This window comes from Carassius carassius, chromosome 4 (assembly GCF_963082965.1).
Source record: "Carassius carassius chromosome 4, fCarCar2.1, whole genome shotgun sequence".
Classification (NCBI taxonomy): domain Eukaryota; kingdom Metazoa; phylum Chordata; class Actinopteri; order Cypriniformes; family Cyprinidae; genus Carassius; species Carassius carassius.
This window is the reverse complement of record NC_081758.1, coordinates 41,485,574-41,503,025: the sequence shown is the minus strand read 5'-3', so window position 1 is coordinate 41,503,025 and position 17,452 is coordinate 41,485,574. Positions and strand designations below refer to the sequence as shown.

At 35.3% G+C, this 17,452-nt stretch overlaps 1 protein-coding gene across 4 annotated transcripts in view; it reads right to left on the bottom strand.

The window, feature by feature from the left end:
• LOC132140060 (ras-specific guanine nucleotide-releasing factor RalGPS1-like) overlaps positions 1–17,452 on the bottom strand; it is a 124,583-nt gene that overhangs the window by 78,546 nt on the left and 28,585 nt on the right. For all 4 annotated transcript variants that reach the window (XM_059548850.1, XM_059548847.1, XM_059548848.1 and 1 more), the window contains exons 5-6: positions 10,381–10,470; positions 7,177–7,269 (exon numbers count right to left, since the gene is read on the bottom strand). In XM_059548850.1, coding sequence (XP_059404833.1) covers positions 7,177–7,269; positions 10,381–10,470 — 183 coding nt within the window. The remainder of the gene's footprint in view (positions 1–7,176; positions 7,270–10,380; positions 10,471–17,452) is intronic.

Sequence of the window (17,452 nt, the reverse complement as noted above, 5' to 3'; positions counted from 1 at the left end):
TCTTCGACTGTGTCCAAATATCAGGATATTAAAAGCAATTGAGAATGACTTGTAAAAATTTGCATGCGTTTTTATTTAACGGACTATAAAAAATGGTTTATGCCATTACATGCCTCACAGATGCCTATTTCCACTGTAATCATTAATGTTTAACACAGGGAAGAACCGACACGAGGAAGTGCAACATCTCAATGCAACAAACCAGACTTCTATAATCAAGCTTGGATCCTCTGTCAATTAAAAAGCCAAAGCGCTATCAGATACAAGATTACCTTTCTGCTCGGAAACCAGGCTTGTGCAGAATTCAGAGCTGAAGAATTTGTTCCAGTACAATTCCAGCATAGTGTGGATTTGAAATGAACTGGTTACAACATGCAGGATCGGATTTGAAATTTGAATTAGAATTAGAATGACAGGAAGTGGAATTTAATGGATTTGAATTTTTTAAATCTAATGATGCCGTTGAGACTAAGGCCGCATTTAAATATGGGAGTGAATCACCTAAATATCAGTTCAAGTGTGTATGGAACAGATCTCAGTCTCAAAACTCAGATGATTGACACCATCTTGCACATTTAGTATCCGCTTTTTTTAACCAATGTTATATTACATGTGATGCCTTAGGTGTTTCTGAGATGCATGTGTATAGAACAGGATTAAATACTTAATACTGAATTGATAACTGAATTTAGCTGCGGAGTTTGTGTGGCCTTCATGTGGCCATATAAAGAGTGGACTGTCAGTATGGAGAAGGACTTACTGCCCAGTGTGACCACCTGACATCTGCCTGACAGGAAGTCTAGAGTCCAGCTCAGGAAATCAGCCTGGAGTTACATGTCAAATTATGGAGCTGAATGCTGGGCTGTTGTTAAAAAAAAAGAAACATTCTCACATACGATCACCACTATGTTTAGAAATAATCTGTTTACATATGTTTCCATTCAGATTTTTAATTGCCAAAGCCTTTTAAATTACAGTTCAGTTCCTGAATTTGAATCACAAACTGTATGCAGACTGAATATGAATGTAAAGCAATTAAAGAAATTGTTAAAATGCAGTTTAGAGGTATTTTAAAGGGTACAATCTTTACATGTGGGCTTCAAAAAAATGTAACTGAAAGTTTTGGAGAAAGAAAGAAAGAAAGAAAGAAAGAAAGCAAGAAAAAGAAAACAACTTTTTATCTCACAATTCTGGTTTGGGAATTCTGCCATAGAATAAATAAAAAATGGTCATTGTGACTTTTTCTTGTGTTTAGATTTATTTCTGAACACAATTTTGAGTTTTCATCTGGAAGAAGAAAGAATTGTGAGATACAAACTCAGAATGACCTTTTAATTTTTTTTTATTCTGTTGTAAACAGGTTCACATTGGAAGGATCCTTCAAATAATCACACAAACGTTTTAATGAAAAATCACTGGACAAATGAAAAGAAACAGTGAAAGTCCTGCTCTGCTTTCACACTGTGGGGTTTAATCACTATTTTGTCACACTTTAAGAGAATTTGGTGTTTCTCATACACTGCAGTAAATGGCAGGCGCTAAATGTGTGGAAAGGCTATCCATATCCCTGGTTGTGGCCAAAGCCCCTTTTGAGTTGTTTATTTGGAGGCCAATTTATTTAGAAAGCTGGACATATTACATCATATTGTGTGTTGTACTTTCTCCCATTCATAGTAAAATGAGTGCATGCAAAGTCTCTGTTGCAATCCTACATACAAGTATTGCATACTGCATATTGCGCTACCATCAAAAGTGACTTTGCAGATCGCCAAGCTGTCTGCCAGGATATCACTGGCGCTTATGGGGTTAAGCGTTCACTGATCGAAGCCAAAGATGAATCAACCACAAACATGGGACCATCTGTATCTGTGATTTCCTTGCATACAAAAATAAATAAATAAATAAAACTAATGTCTACAGTACTCTGCCCTTCCCATCAATGAAGCCTGTAATGCAGCTAACAGTTTCTTCTGGTAAGAGTCAGATCTCATCTAAATCACGTTAGTTCTGGGCTTTAGGGTGTTGAAAGCGGATATATAGCATGTTTCAGGTGGTTTCAGCATGCCTAACATCGAATATTAGCCAGTATTTTCTGAATCTGCGATTCAAATCAGTTTTTTCAGTGCCAGCTGCTGAGAAGCTCTTGACAGGCTAATCCTCCCGGAGAACATTGGATAATCTTTCTTCAGCGTTTGACATTACTTTTTAAACAATGGTGGGGATTGAAATGACCCTTTTGCAACAAAGGCACCGAAAAAGCTCCTGTTCTGTGCTATAAAACTCCATAAAGAAGTGACAGAGCAGGAAAATGTGTGCAGGACCTTGCAAAAGCATCCAGAGGTCTCTGGCTGAGAGAGCAAGTGTAAGGAAAGATATATTGGTTGCTGGTAACTAGGGGATGAAACAAGCACTACTGGTCCCTGGAGACCAATTAGACCTGGGCTACTTTCAATATAGCAGAGTCAAATCACATCCAGCTCATACCTGCAGAAGGGCCATAAACGTTTTTTTGTATCATTCATGTAGCACACATAGTGTGTGACGAGTTACAAGCCAGTTTAATACGTGCCATTAGTGTTTAAATCACTAAACATAACACTGAGCTCAAACCAGACACGATACTGAGCTAAAAAGCTAAAGTAGGGCTGTCAAACTAGAATTAAAAAGGTTTGAAATAAAATTAGTTTAAACCTAAAGAGTAATATATCATATACCTATATATTATATTTAATTAATTGCATGTGATAAATCTGATGTAAAGTGAGATTCCGTCCTTATGTTGTTTTTTTGGTCTTTAGTCTTCTGATTTGGTATTTTCAGGCCACCGTCCATGAGGCATTAATCAAACTGAGGAATCAGGGTGAGTAAATGATAACAAATTTCATTTTTGGGGTGGAATTTCCCTTCAAGTGTGAACAGATTCATTACTTTTCCATGAAAACTGATTCATCAAATCTGGTGAGATCATAGTGCAAGAATGAGCAGCAACATCAGTGATGCTAATAAGATTTTGCTGTGTGACATCATCGTTATCTTCATCTACTGTACTGTATACAGTCATGGCCTTGAGATTTTGAACAACCATTTTTTGATGTTGTTCCATTGACATTATAATTAATGTGCAATCCCTTAAGAATTATATACATAAATCTCGGCTTCACATTATATCAGATACATTTTTATGTGTTATGCCGAAAAATAAATGAATACCTCCCATCCACGTCACCTTGATCAACGCCAAACCTCCGGCGCCACGGAGCTTTTCGATGGCTGTGGAACGGCTTTTAAAAGGACAAAGTGTCTCTGATGGCCCCCACAGGGCCATAAAACTGCCTGCAGAGTTGATCTTGGCATCATCCACAGCCAACACAGAGGTAAGTCTCACTAACTAAACCTGCAGCTAAAAATCATTAACGGAATAGCAAAAACACTGAGTTTAAAACACATTAGAGATCAGACCAATGGATCCAAAATGGTTCAAATCTAGTGAGCAGAGCATTGTTTCAAAAACATAGGCAGTGTTACATAAAAGACATCTTTTGGCTAAATTTTAATGCAATAACATATTGAACCCCAATTGCAAGTTTTTATCCGAGACATAAACTCAAAATACAACTTTTTTCATGTAACTCCAAGTTTATATATCACAATTCTGAAAAATAAAAAAGATTAAATTGTAAGGGGCAAAAAAAAAAAAAAGAAAAGAAAAGAACATTTTAATTAGTTTTATCCAGTGGCAGAACCAAGCTTCCATAATAGCAATCAATTAGAAAACTTAACAACATCAAACAATATGGAAATAAAAGAAAGCAGATAAAGTGAGAGAAATGTTGATTGTAAGTATACTACAATTATTAAAAAAAAATTAGTAAAAAAAAAAAAAAAAACTCGAATTTGCTAGTAAAGTAAACAATTATTACAAATTAAATTAAACAACTGAAATTCTGATGCAGACAGACTGAAGTGGCATTTTCTTGTAAAACACAGGCTACTTAAATATGGTTGTTTCTTTTTATTCTTTATTACATACAATTAATTTTGTGTGTGAAAATTCAGCTTTATATTACAGGACAAAATTAGATTTGAATACAAACCAACTGAATTGAATTGTAATAATATTACACAATATTTCAGTTTTTACTGTATTTTTTTATCAAGAAAATTATCATTTAGCTTTTGAACGGTAATGTATATAACCCACTACAATCCAAAAATTGTAAAGCTTTTTACTCTATTTTTCAAAACTTTATCAAGCTCATTTGACCAACTTTGCTTTTCTAGTTAATAGACTGGATTTCTTTGAAATTAATTTGATTTGAATTTAAAGAGGGCATAACAAATACAGTTTCACCCAACCTAATGTTAATCTTGAGTACCTATAGAGTAGTACTGCATCCGTCATATCTCTTAAAAGTCTTTAAGAGACCATTTTTATCATATTTATATAAAAAAAGATAGAGCTTTACGATTCTCTCCGGAAAAAGCTAAGCTCTTTCATAGCTGGGACCGCTCCATTTTTGAGTATCAAACAATGTGCAGATCCAGCATCGAACTCGAAAACATTCATCCACAAACACACCTGTGAAACTTGCTGCCACAGAGAAACAAACTGTATCCACTGTTTACATAACGCTGGATTCTTTGGGAAGCTGAACAAAGTTACTTTTTCCTTACAACCAAAAGAGGAATGGGAGAAATGCCCATATAAGGAGTTCCACCCTCGTCTACACCATGAAGAAAAATCGGAAAAATCTCTCGCAAACTTGTAGGAACCCAGAAGTAAGATTTTCGGCACAGAAATACTCCGTCATATGTCCACATTGTTTTTTATAACTTTGCCCAAGCTTAGCATGAGAATCCAACTCTTTAACAGGGTAAACAACTCTGAATGCATGAAACAGCATTGTACAGGAAATTAAAATGAAAATGAAAGTGCAGGAAATTATTCATCTGCAGTTTTAATGATGAACACTTCCTAAGAACATGATTTCTCTACATATTTCAAACATCTGTTAATTGTTAGGGGAGGTGGTCACTTCAGACATGAAGTGTAAGAGGATCCAATAGCAAGTGCCCAAACACACGCACCCAGACATTCAGTCCTCAAACTCTTAACCTCCTGTGTGCTTCCAGACTCGAACAAAAGCACTGGAGGTCGCTGCCATGACCCAGCGATCTGGCTTTAAACAGTCATTTCTTGACTGCTACTAGACACAAAAAAAGCATGAAAAAGTGTTTTCTGGTTCGGCTGTTGTCATGATCATTCTGAACAATAGTGGCAGAAAGAACAGCATGATCAGACATCCGTCATTATCAAGCTGTCAGACTTCCAAAATGAAGACTCACCAAGCACAAAAAGTGAGAAATAAACTGCTTTTGGAAAGTTTTGGCCCGACTTTTTGGAAGCATCAAAACAATAAACGTTTATAATAACAACAACATTTACTGACTATCATACAGTTTACCATGATTAACCTAGACAAAAGACTCCCACTAAAATGTAATTTAGTGTAACAATAGTTTATACAACAAAAATCTTGTCAGCCATATTTAAAACCAGAATCATTAGATTCATTAAAAAAAATCTCCCAAAACTGTTATTTTAAACCTTTACCAATCGTTGCCACTATCCTTCACTATAAGTTTTTAATCATTTAAAATATAATTAACTTAAGTCTGATGACTTTTATATATTTAAATAAGTACAGGCCATATGTTGTTTTATTTTTATGTAAATATACCTGTTTTGCATAATAATGATGGAACATGATTTCACTCATATTTTGTCTTTTTTTTTAAGGCACTTTACTTGCATTTAATGTGCTTTCTATGTATATAAAATCACTTTGTGTAAATTGAATTTGATGCAAACACCAAAATGGGATTTCTTGTCATGATTTAACACAATACTGTAAATAATGACTGTAATGTTTTAATCTGATGCAAGTGAATAAAAATCCAAGAAATACAAGTCTTAAAACACATTTAAGGAAATATTGCAAAATACAGTGAAATTGTCTCAGTTCATCCTTCTTTGGTGTGGATGACATTATATTGTACATTAACTGAGCTTTTATAAGAGATGTTTGCAGTTTGTTGACACTATCATTCAAAAGTAGTGTCAGTAATACATACTTTTATTCAGCAAGAATCCATTACATTTATCAAAAGCGACAGTAAAGGCATTTTCAAATGTTGAAAAAGATTTCCATTTTGAAATTAATTCTGTTCTTTGAATCTTTCTCCACAAACACATGAGGCATCACACCTGTTGTCAACACTGATAATAATCAGAAATGTTTCGGTATATTAGAATGATTTCTGAAGGATCATGTGACACTGGAGAATTTAACAGTTGCATCACAAGAATAAATTACATTTTTAAATATTTTAAAGAAGAAAGGTTATTTTAAATCGTAATAATGTTTCACAATATTACTGATTTTACTGTTGTTGTTTTTTTGACCAAACAAATAAAACGTTAGTAAACATTAGAGAGATTTTCCGAAAAACATAAAAATAAAAATCTTTCCAACCCATAACTTTGAAATGTAGTTTAAAATGAGCATTCATTTGGGATAATCACTAGTTATGACTAATGTTTTCTGCAATCTACACTTATTGAAAACCATACAGCAGACAGCAGAATGAGAGAAGTGTTATGCTTGGATTTCACTTTTCTCCACAAAGTTAGATTTTAAAGAGTAACTTTCCATTTTAAACGACAGACGCTTATGTTAAAAACCATCACTTTCAATTAATTTGCAGCATACTCCCACAGACATCACAATCATACATATAAAGCATATACAAGTTAACATTTTGATTAAGCAGCCAAAGGGCTGAGGTCTGTGATGAGTCTGGCTTTATTTCGCTGTACTGTTGGGACAAAACCATTCCCAGAAGTGAGCCAAATCTGACTGAACCATTTCTTAAATAAAGCGTGTTCACTCTAGATCTGTCAATCATGTGATCATATCTCCTGCCCTGCCTTATATACAAAAAAATATTTTTCTACCGGTGAAATATGAATGCTATTAGAAATATGATTATGATGATATATTTTCTGTACGTGTTTTATATGCAGCTTATTGTATTTTTATCATATGGTGCAGGTTTGGGTTTTGTCATACAGACAGCTTGGCAATGTGTGCAAGTGTTGAGTGTGTTTCTTACCGCCCAGGTCTTGCTCAGTCTAAAGATGGGAGCGCTTTGCAATGCAGACACCACCGACACCATAGAATGAAGATTATTCAGCTCTAGAAGTTTCTGCAGACATAGAAACAAGTGATGAATTGATATAAGTTCAGAAAACTCGATGCACAAACCACAAAAAGTGTGTTTGAAGCACAAGAGAGAGTCAACACTGCAAACAAAGAAAAAAAGACTTATTCCTCTGTATTTCATCTGGTTTTCCAGAACAAATATCTAAACATTCTAAAATCATCCTAAAACGCTTAAAAGAAACATTAACTTCAGAAGTAAAAGTACTTAACTCTTGTGCTGTGCTGAAAATCCTTTACCTAATTTAGTGTTGCTGGTTTAAAAATCATTCAAAATTGCCCGTAAATCTCCCATTACACTATATTATCACCAATTTTATTATTCTTTCAATTAGTCTGAGATTTTAGTCTATAATTTTGTAAAATGAAAAAAAACTGAGGTGCATGAGCTCAGATCAACGAGGCCTATGATCACTCCGTTCAATTGAAAGAAAACAAGCTGAGAAAAAGACTGAATCCAATATTATTATAATATTATAGCATAACAAGAATTTTAAAAGTGATTTTTTTTTGCAGGCCGGTCATTTTTGACCATGCAGACCTCAAGTGTAACATGGTGGTGAAAACAAATCCCAAACAAGTACAAAAATAGCAAGCAAAGCAAAGTCAGCAGGTTTTAGTCTAATGCAATAACTTGAACTATCTTTGGGGAAAAGGAAAATCTGGAAATGACTTGAACATGAGGGTTAAGATATTTAAAAAATACAAAAATGAAGTGAGATATGCTTAAAACAAGGTCTGCCAATGGGGTCAGAAAAAAATAACTTAATTCAAAGAGAAAACAAGTTTATATTTTTTTCTTGTTTTATGCAAAAACGTGCTTTATTTTGATTAAAATTAAGAAAATAAATTGTAAAAAAAAAAAATCTTACTCCATCGACAGACATTTTTTTGTTTTTCAAATGCATTTACTTTTTAAACTGAAACTGCAATCGCTGTAGAAACAAAGGTGACTTGACTTGACTTCCCATTTTACTGGTTATACTTTATCATGTTTTAATATTAAGTGTAGGTAATGAAAAGTTCTCACTTCAGAAATGGTTGGGCTTCAATTTGTGAAAACACAGAGAATGCATTTCTAATGAAGCAGACATGTACTACTGTCTGTTTGTTAGGTTAGATGATGTCACAGCTACCGCCCACACTCAAAACTCCCATCACTGCTCTCTGATTGAGCGCCATCCAAGACAGTGGCCTTCAGTGAGATACAGACCTGCTTTCATCATTACTCCTAAAATGAAGACCCAACAAACTCTAGAATGATGGAAAACTGCTTTGTGCTCACTTCAGCAAATTTGGCACGCTAGGATCCACTCCATGAGCCATGACACATGATGACTACAATCTAAGGGTTTTTTTTTTCAGCTTTTGTTCTGTCAGCAAATGTTCCTCTGAGATTTAGTCATGAGATTTCTGAAGGATAATATTCCAGCCGCTTCACTGACGTGGCTTGTTTTGATGAGTTCACGGAGATGAAGACAGTACAGGGAAGGGCTCTTCAACTGCTGTCTTTATCCAGAGCAATTATCAAAGTCAAGACGTAAAAAACAAAACCAAACTCTTCGTACTGGGTGTTCAATTGCATTAAAAGTGAAGTGTGCAATTGCTGTGCCACTAGCGGATTTCCAAAAATAATAACAAAGTTTAAGTATCAGCAAATATATCTGTGATAAAAAAGCATTTTGAGAAAATTACAAAGGCAACTTTTAAATGAATAGTTCATCCAACAAATTACAACTTGCTGAAAATAAAAATAAAAAATCCCAAATGTAGATGGGTTTATTTCTTCATCAGAACAGATTTGGAGAAATGTAGTATTGCATCACTTGCTCAGCAATGGATGCTCTGATGTGAATGGGTGCCGTCAGAATGAGAGTGCAGATTTCTCTCCTTATTCAGACCAGATGACCTTATCACTGGAGGAAGCGTTATTATGGATAGAGGACATTGTTATCAGCTGTTTAGACTCCCATTCTGACGGCACCCATTCACTGCAGAGGATCTGTTGGTGAGCAAGTGATGCAATACTTCATTTCTCCAAATCTGTTTGGATGGAGAAACAAATTCATCATTTTCTTGGAATGCCTGAGGGTGAACTATTCCTTTAAACTGTTGAAGAAGAAAGCGAGATAACCTTTAATATAAATTTATTCTAGCATTTAGTGCAACTGCTGCTGTCTTTAAATCAGCAAAAGCAGAAAGAACATTTCAAAGTACACCTAAATAGTGCCGGGTCATGTTTGAGGAGCTATATGACCAGAAAGAGTATAAATATGAAACAATGAACTAATATTTTTAAAACTGAGAACGTCTGCATATTGCAAAGAAAGTGCAAGGATCAAAATCAATAAGAGAAGCATATAAAAATGAGTGCTGCTAATACATTAACCCCAATTGAGCATTTCTACAGTGTGACTAAAGGTTTCCCAACCATACAGTTGCCAATGAATATGGAAAAATGTATAGCAAAACATATGGGAAAAAGTGTATTTATTAAAAACACACTCTATATATTGCAAATGTCAGCTAGGGCTTGAATTCATTAAGCACTTTGTGTAAACCAATGGAAATATGAAGGAAAACTGATGCATGCTTATATAATATAACTAAATAATAACGCATTGTTGATTATTTAGCATGCAATATGACCTCATTTCAAAGAAGGAACATACTGTATTAAAATCCCTATGTAGTAGTGCACACTAATGAGGTGAACCGTCAAAGTTGGAGAAACTCACAAACATCCAGCTTTATTCTAGCACGATACAACTGGAGCGATTCAACATCATTAGTGTACGTTTCTACACAATATCTAATCCAGACTCACTGTTAAAGCCCTGATTGCTCATTAGATTCAATTTATAATGTGCTGCCTACATAGACAGTATTTTAAGACAACACAGATTGTTCCAAAAAATGTTGTCTTCAAAGATTCCTAGTTGTGGCAGCACTGCATGATGGGAAATCATCACACATTATCAAACCTACAGAACGATGCACTTGCAATATGCAGATTAGTGATCTTTTCTAACAGCAGTACTGTTTTTTATTGATATAATAAGAATATGGTTTTGCAAAGAGCTGTTCATTAATGTACCTTTGCGATTTTGATGAAGTGGCTCAGGATCTCGGCACGGATCTTCAGGGTTTGAGCGGTCAGGATTTCCCGTACCAACCAGAAGCTCACCTGAAGAGATGAGGGAAATGTTTATGTGTTTTAGTAAACGTGGCTGAAGACAGTTACTGTAGCATGTCATGCATTTGTAATGCTGAATTGCACAAAAGTTACCACTATGATGCTAACATGCGTTCATTTGCATGACTTCGGGTGGTTTTTAGTACTGTTTTAGCCTGTTTCCAGGGTGTTTTGGACAGTATGCATGTTATGATGGAAGGGTGATCTTCCAAAGTAAAAAATAAATAAATAGACATTTGAAGGGATACGTGATAAAAACCTGAATGATTTGAGGGAAATAAATAAATACATTGCTTATAAAACAAAAATTATATTTATAAATAAATAATAACTAATTCATATCAAAGAATGATCAAAACCGAAAATACGATAACCAGACTTAAAAAGAATGAGAGAGAAAAGCAGAGGTCAGCTGAGGTCAACTTTTCATCTGCGGTTTAAACTCATGACTCAACTGGAGTCAACCCATATCTTGTGGAAAACCCATTTCTGATAGTCAAAAACAAAAATGCTGGAAATAACGGAGATGGAGGAAAAGTGTTGTTATGTAACGAGTGAAAAATGAGACCGTCACTCTGATTATAATTGTACGGCAAACACAGAGCTCTGGGCGCACACACTTCACTTGGCAGAGACTCAAAAGCAAGCAGATGCCAAATAACAATAATAAAAAGAAAATTAGAAAGCAGATGAAGCCTGAGTGATTCTGACCGTAGTAAATAGTCTAAGATTTCGGCCTCAGGGAACCGTTACAACAGTCAGGTAACAAACCTCAGCAATTCCCTCAAAAGCAGCCTCGATTATATTTCACTCGAGGGGAATCAAACTAAAGAAATTATTTAATGTCTGACAAATAATTCAAAAGAAATTGGCACTCCTGGACAAAGTGAGTCATTGCTGGTGTAAAAAATACTGCAAGTTGTAAATGAAACAAAGATTTTAGTAATACCTTTTACAAGAAATTACTATTTGAGTCTTTAGTACTTAACATTTTCTTGTTTAATTCAGTGTTACTCGCTTTTTTTTAATTCAGTGTGTTACCTGCAGTTTATTTGTAAAATTGACTAGCAATTCACTGAGTGAAAACTGTTATTGTGAACTGACTGCAACATGAATGGGATCTCCTTAGACACAATTTAAAAGATAAAATAATAAAAACTGTATAGATATTCTAAGGTTCCATTTTAAAAGCCCACCTTCAAAGTCCAAAATCCTAAAGTGTACAAATGTGGTTAAAAAAAAAATCTTTGACTGAATTTTTGCTGGTTTATCAGAGGAAAAAAAATAGGCTGAAACAGTCGATTTGTCCAAAACCAACAAATGACCGCAGAACTCTCAGAGGAACAGTAAATATATCGGCAAACTAGGAATATATGGACTGAACCGTCCAAGCAAAAGATGTCTTTTCCATCGACCCTCAGGAAGTCAAAGCTTCCACAACAGGATGGAGAAAAAGGGCACTATAAATTTGGCCCAACTTCCATCCTTAAAAGAAGACATTAAACTGATCAAGCACACATTTAGAATTAAAATCTAAGAATATACAAGCCCTCTTTTTTAAATCCTAGTGAGCTGCCTTGAATGTCATGGATGTATTTACTGAGTGATAAACTATGGGGGACTTCAGAAAAATGGCAGCATCATTATGTTGTTTTAACTCAGAGATTGGCAGGTCTAATAATAAAATCTATTGACTTTAGCAATCTTTGTCGCATTATATGCCAATAGTGGCAGCTCAAAAATATGAAAAAAAAGCACTTTATATATATATATATGTGTGTGTGTGTGTGTGTGTTTGTTTTCCCAAAAGTTGTCATGGCTGTAATTCAGGTATCATTTTGGATTTTGGTTCTTAACAAACTTTTTTTTTTTGCCATCTCGGATTTTAAGACCCTATATGGTTCAATTTCGGGTTCAAAACATTATGGTTCAATTCCAAAGAACAGAAAAATAAGCCAGAAAAAAAGCTTTCATTGGCTTATTCAGTATCACCTCCTCAATAATGAATCATTTAAAAAACAATACCCTGTGCTAATCCTGACAAAATTGTCAAACTACTCCTCCTTCGTTTCATAAATGTTAACAGACACTTTGGTGTCATCTTTATTAGGATAAACAGGCACGTTTGAGTCATAGTCAATGAGTTATGATCTAAAGAAAACTAGCTTCAAAGATGTTGGCCAAAAAGTCAAGTTTTCCAGCAATTGTAGGGAACAGAGCAAGTATATCATAGTTTATATAGCAGCTGTGTTAGGTTAAAATATATGAATGCTACTTTGCTAGATAAGTCATGTGCAATGATGTCATAGCCTATAGCTTATTATCAAATCATTTACACATTATAAGAGCTCTGGTTGGTTTAGAAACCTGTGGAGAAACGGGGCACAAAGCTTACATTTCTTGGCTCGGAGATGATGGTTCTTTTTCCAAAGTGGTTGTAAAGTGGGCTTTACCACAGCTTAGAGCTGTGACCCCTTTTTGAGAGAGGGTGAGCTCATCTGGTCCATTCCTACCCATAATGCCTTCAAAACGGCTCTGAAAGCTTCTGTTCCCACTCTATAAATAATAAACTGGCAAACAGCGCTACAATGTTTTGGAGGCCAAGGTTTCTGCTCAGTTGCCATGGTGATGGAGCACAGTGTTTCCATGTGCAGTTCTTGCTCACCTGATTTCACTAAAAATACAGTGCTGATTTATTACATGGATACACTCTACTCGATATTTAGCAGAGTTCTTGAGTAGGACTGTTTGACTTTTCCTGAAAAATCGTGATTTTGATTTATGATTTAATTATACTTGTTTGCAAGGCTGCACAATACGGACGGAATTTTGTAATGACTTAACAATATGGGTATAATAATAATAATTAATGCTACTGTGAAATATAAATATAAACATTACTTAAAAAACAGCAAAATAAATAATACTATTATAATAATTTACCATAGAATAAAAAATCTAATATTTAAGAAAAATTATATAGTAATTTATCAAATAAAATAATTTATTTTACATTACATAACATAAAACGCAAAAAAAAAAAAAAAAATCCAGGTTTCCTGTGCTAGTTTGCTAGTGTGCAAAATTTGGCCAAAATGTTGTGATTATATATGAATACAGATTTATTAATAATAATAATCATATTAGTAATAAATATTCAAAGAAATAACAAAAATCTTTTTTGTTGTTGTTACTACTAATATATAAAAATATATAAAAATGCTACAAATTAAATACACATTACTATTGTTATATTTCACTGTAAAATAAAAAAATCTAATATTTAATAAAAATAATATAATAATTATTTTTTTATAATATTTTAATACTTTTATTTTATATAATGAACTGAGGCTCTGAGATGCTGAAAACACTGGTCAATCATTACCTGCTTGCATGCAAATGAACACATGCTTGACTCTGAAACGCAGCACATTTATTTAATTAAATATATTTTAATAATTCACATTAAGCTTTTGTTTCTGTTAACTCAAACTAAGGTTTCATTTTTATTAATCATGCAGCCTTGCTTGAACACGCAAAACTCGTCACCCCGATGCCTCAAATGATGCAGATGAAGTGACAAGCCAATGTGTAACAGAGTTAGAGGTTTGTTTAAATCACTATGTAACAAGAGCAATGTAATAGTGATGCTTGATTTCACATACACAATTCTGCATATATATAAATATATGAAACATTCAAAACTGCTCACTACATGAAACAAGAGGCATTGTTTAAAGCCAAACACACACTTGGGTGGCCAAGAAATGTGGCTCAAAGCCACTCCATCTTTCCGAAGGTCTGGAAGCCAGCTCATCATGTTCGGCTTAATGATGTCATAAAACCAACAACGTCGAGATCCAAGACAGAAGGAACTGACATGCTATGATCATTTCAAAGGGAAAATGTGCAGCGGGGAACCCGACACATTTATGTAACTTCCACACACTTCTGGTTCAGAAGCTAGAACAAATTGTCTCATTATACATGTGCCATAATTGTTAAAGTGGGTCATCTACTGTCTGCTTTATAGCACTTTCATGAAATCTTGAATATGAAACATTAAGAAAGTTAATCTGATTAGGTTTCGGATTTAAAGAGATTTAAAATCAAATTCATTTCAGGCTCAAACTTCATAAATAAGCAGAACTGGAAGCACTACATAGAAACCGCAAGTTTAGTTAAGATTAATTTATGGCCAAATGTTTCAAATTTTCTTAAAACCAAACTTCCTTCTGGTTTTATAATGAATAGTTCCTTAAGCATTTCAATCCAACAGCATCACCACATTTGAATAACAAACAACATTTTAAATGTCAAAACTCATTCCATGAACAAAACTGAAAAAAATTCACAAATCTTTCCTATGAGGCATGCGAGTTCAGTTTTATACTGAAGCAAAAGCCTGGAGAAAAAAGGCCCCATGCATTTGCACACAAAAAAAGAACTCCCTGGCAGAAATACTGTTTAAAAAAAAATGATCATTTCAACATGATGAATTAAAACAAATAATTGTTAAATGAATGCTCTACCCAAAAATTTTAATTCTACATAGGAACAATTGGTGATACATATCATTGCATCACTTGCTCACCAATTGATCCTCTGCAGTGAATGGGTGCCGTCAGAATGAGAGTCCAAACAGCTGATTAACACATCACAATAATCCACAAGTAACCCACACCACTCCAGTCCATCAATTTACATCTGGTGAAGCAATAAACTGTGTTTGTAAGAAATAAATCAAAGTCAAGTCAACTCAAAGTCTGCTTTTTTTTTAATTCTTCCACATGTACAACAGATACATACAGAGAAATGAAATAGCGTTACTCTCAGACCCTTGGTGCATACAGATAACACCTAACACTAACAGTAGACATAATCCAGATAAATACAGATACAGTATAATGTGCAAAAAGTGTAGTGCAAAAAGAGCTTATAAGTTTGTGAAGTGATAAATAGCTAAAGAGCTCAGAGAACAGTCTTAAATTAAACAGTCAAAGATATAGTTTGCAGTACAATGCTGGATGAGGTAGTGAGCAGTCTAATGCTGCACAAAGTGACTGGTGCAGGTCCATGTGTGTGTATGTGTGTGGGTGTGTGTGTGTGTGTGTATTTGGGAGGGGGGAGTAGAAGGGGAGTGGAAGGGTCCTTTGGTAAAACCTTTTTTTACCTCAACCAGCATTGTACTGCAAACACCTCGCTCCTGTAGTTTGTCTCATCTCTTTTGCTATGAGACCCACCATAGTCGTGTCATCTGCAAACTTAATGAAGAGGTTGGAGTTGTGTGACGGTGTGCAGTCGTGGGTCAGCAGAGTGAAGAGGAGGGGTCTCAGCACATATCCTTGTGGGGCCCCAGTTTTCAGTTTGATGGTGCTGGATGTGTTCCTCCCGACTCGTACTGCCTGAGGTCTTCCAGTCAGAAAGTCCAACAGTCAGTTGCACAGCGAAGTGTTGAGCCCCAGCTGGACCAGTTTGTGAATGAGCTGTTGAGGGATGATAGTGTTGAATGCTGAACTGAAGTCTATGAACAGCATTCTGACGTATGAGTCCTTTTTGTCTATATGTGTTAGTGCTGAGTGGAGGGTAGCGGCGATGGCATCACCGGTCGAGCGGTTGGACCGATATGCAAATGAGCAGGGGTCCGGGGGTGGGGCGGTATGGGTTTAGGGGTTGTTGGGGTCGGTTTGGGCAGACTTGATAGTGGTGCATGCCTTCTTCGGGACTGGAATGATGGTGGTAGTCTTGAAGCATGTGGGGACAACAGCCTGACTAAGTGAGATGTTGAAAATGTCTGTGAAGATATCAGTCTCTCTGTACATGCCCAGGGATGTTGTCAGGACCCGGAGCTTTGCGTGCATTGATCCTGCTGAAGGATCTCCTCACGATGTCTGTGGTCAGCATCATCACCTGGTCGCCGGGAGGAAGTGGAGTCTTCTGTGCAGTGGTGCTTCTGGCTAACCACCAATAAGACCGTTTTATCTTCAAAACATTCTGGGTAAAATACAAGTCCTCTATCTATAATGGTACTTTCTCCAGTGAAAAAATCCTCTGGTCTGAATCAGGAGAGACATTTTCATAGATCAAGCAGCGTTTACAAGCAAAAATGTGGGTGGATTTTGATGTGAGAGAACAATAGAGGATGGACTTTTTCACTGGAGGAAGCGTTATTATGGAGGGCTTTTAGCCAGAAGCAACATTTTAAATTAAAACATCTTAATGATGGAACCGTTTCTTACAAACATGCATCTCTTGGCTTCTCAAGATGTTAACTGATGGACTGGAGTAGGCTGGATTACTTATGGATTATTGTGATGTTTTTATCAGCGGTTTTGACTTTCATTCTGACGGCACCCATTCACTACAGAGGATCTACTGGTGAGCAAGTGATGCAATGCTACATTTCTCCAAATTTGATAAAGAAAACAAACTCATTTAAATCTTGGATAGTCTGAGAACATTTTCAGCAATTTTTTATTTTTTTGGGGGTGAACTATTCCTTAAACCGCAAAAACAACTCAGACAGTCATGTTAATAATTTCTCACATGTATCTTTATGAAAAAGTGATATTCGCTGTTAGTCGAGATGGTAAATAATTTTTTGGAGTGATAATTTATTAAAACAGCATGTGCTCTATCTCAGCAACATACGAGATGTCAAGATGAATGTTAATGTAACAGCACAGCAATGCTTGGCCAACCACACATCTCTAGTTTTCCTTAAATTGGAGAAAAGAGTTGGAAAATTTCGAGCTTGAAGAGGAAAGGATGTCTGCCCATGTGAGAGCTGTTAACAGTATTTCCAGCATATATTAAGTCTTAAAGCTGTGAGCCATCAGGTTGATAATGGTTTTATGGCACAGTTCGCTGTCTGCTGGCACAGTATCAACTACATCCCAGCCAAAATCACACTTTAAATATCCACTTCATACACTTCACATCTGGAGAATGAAATGAATATATAAATGAA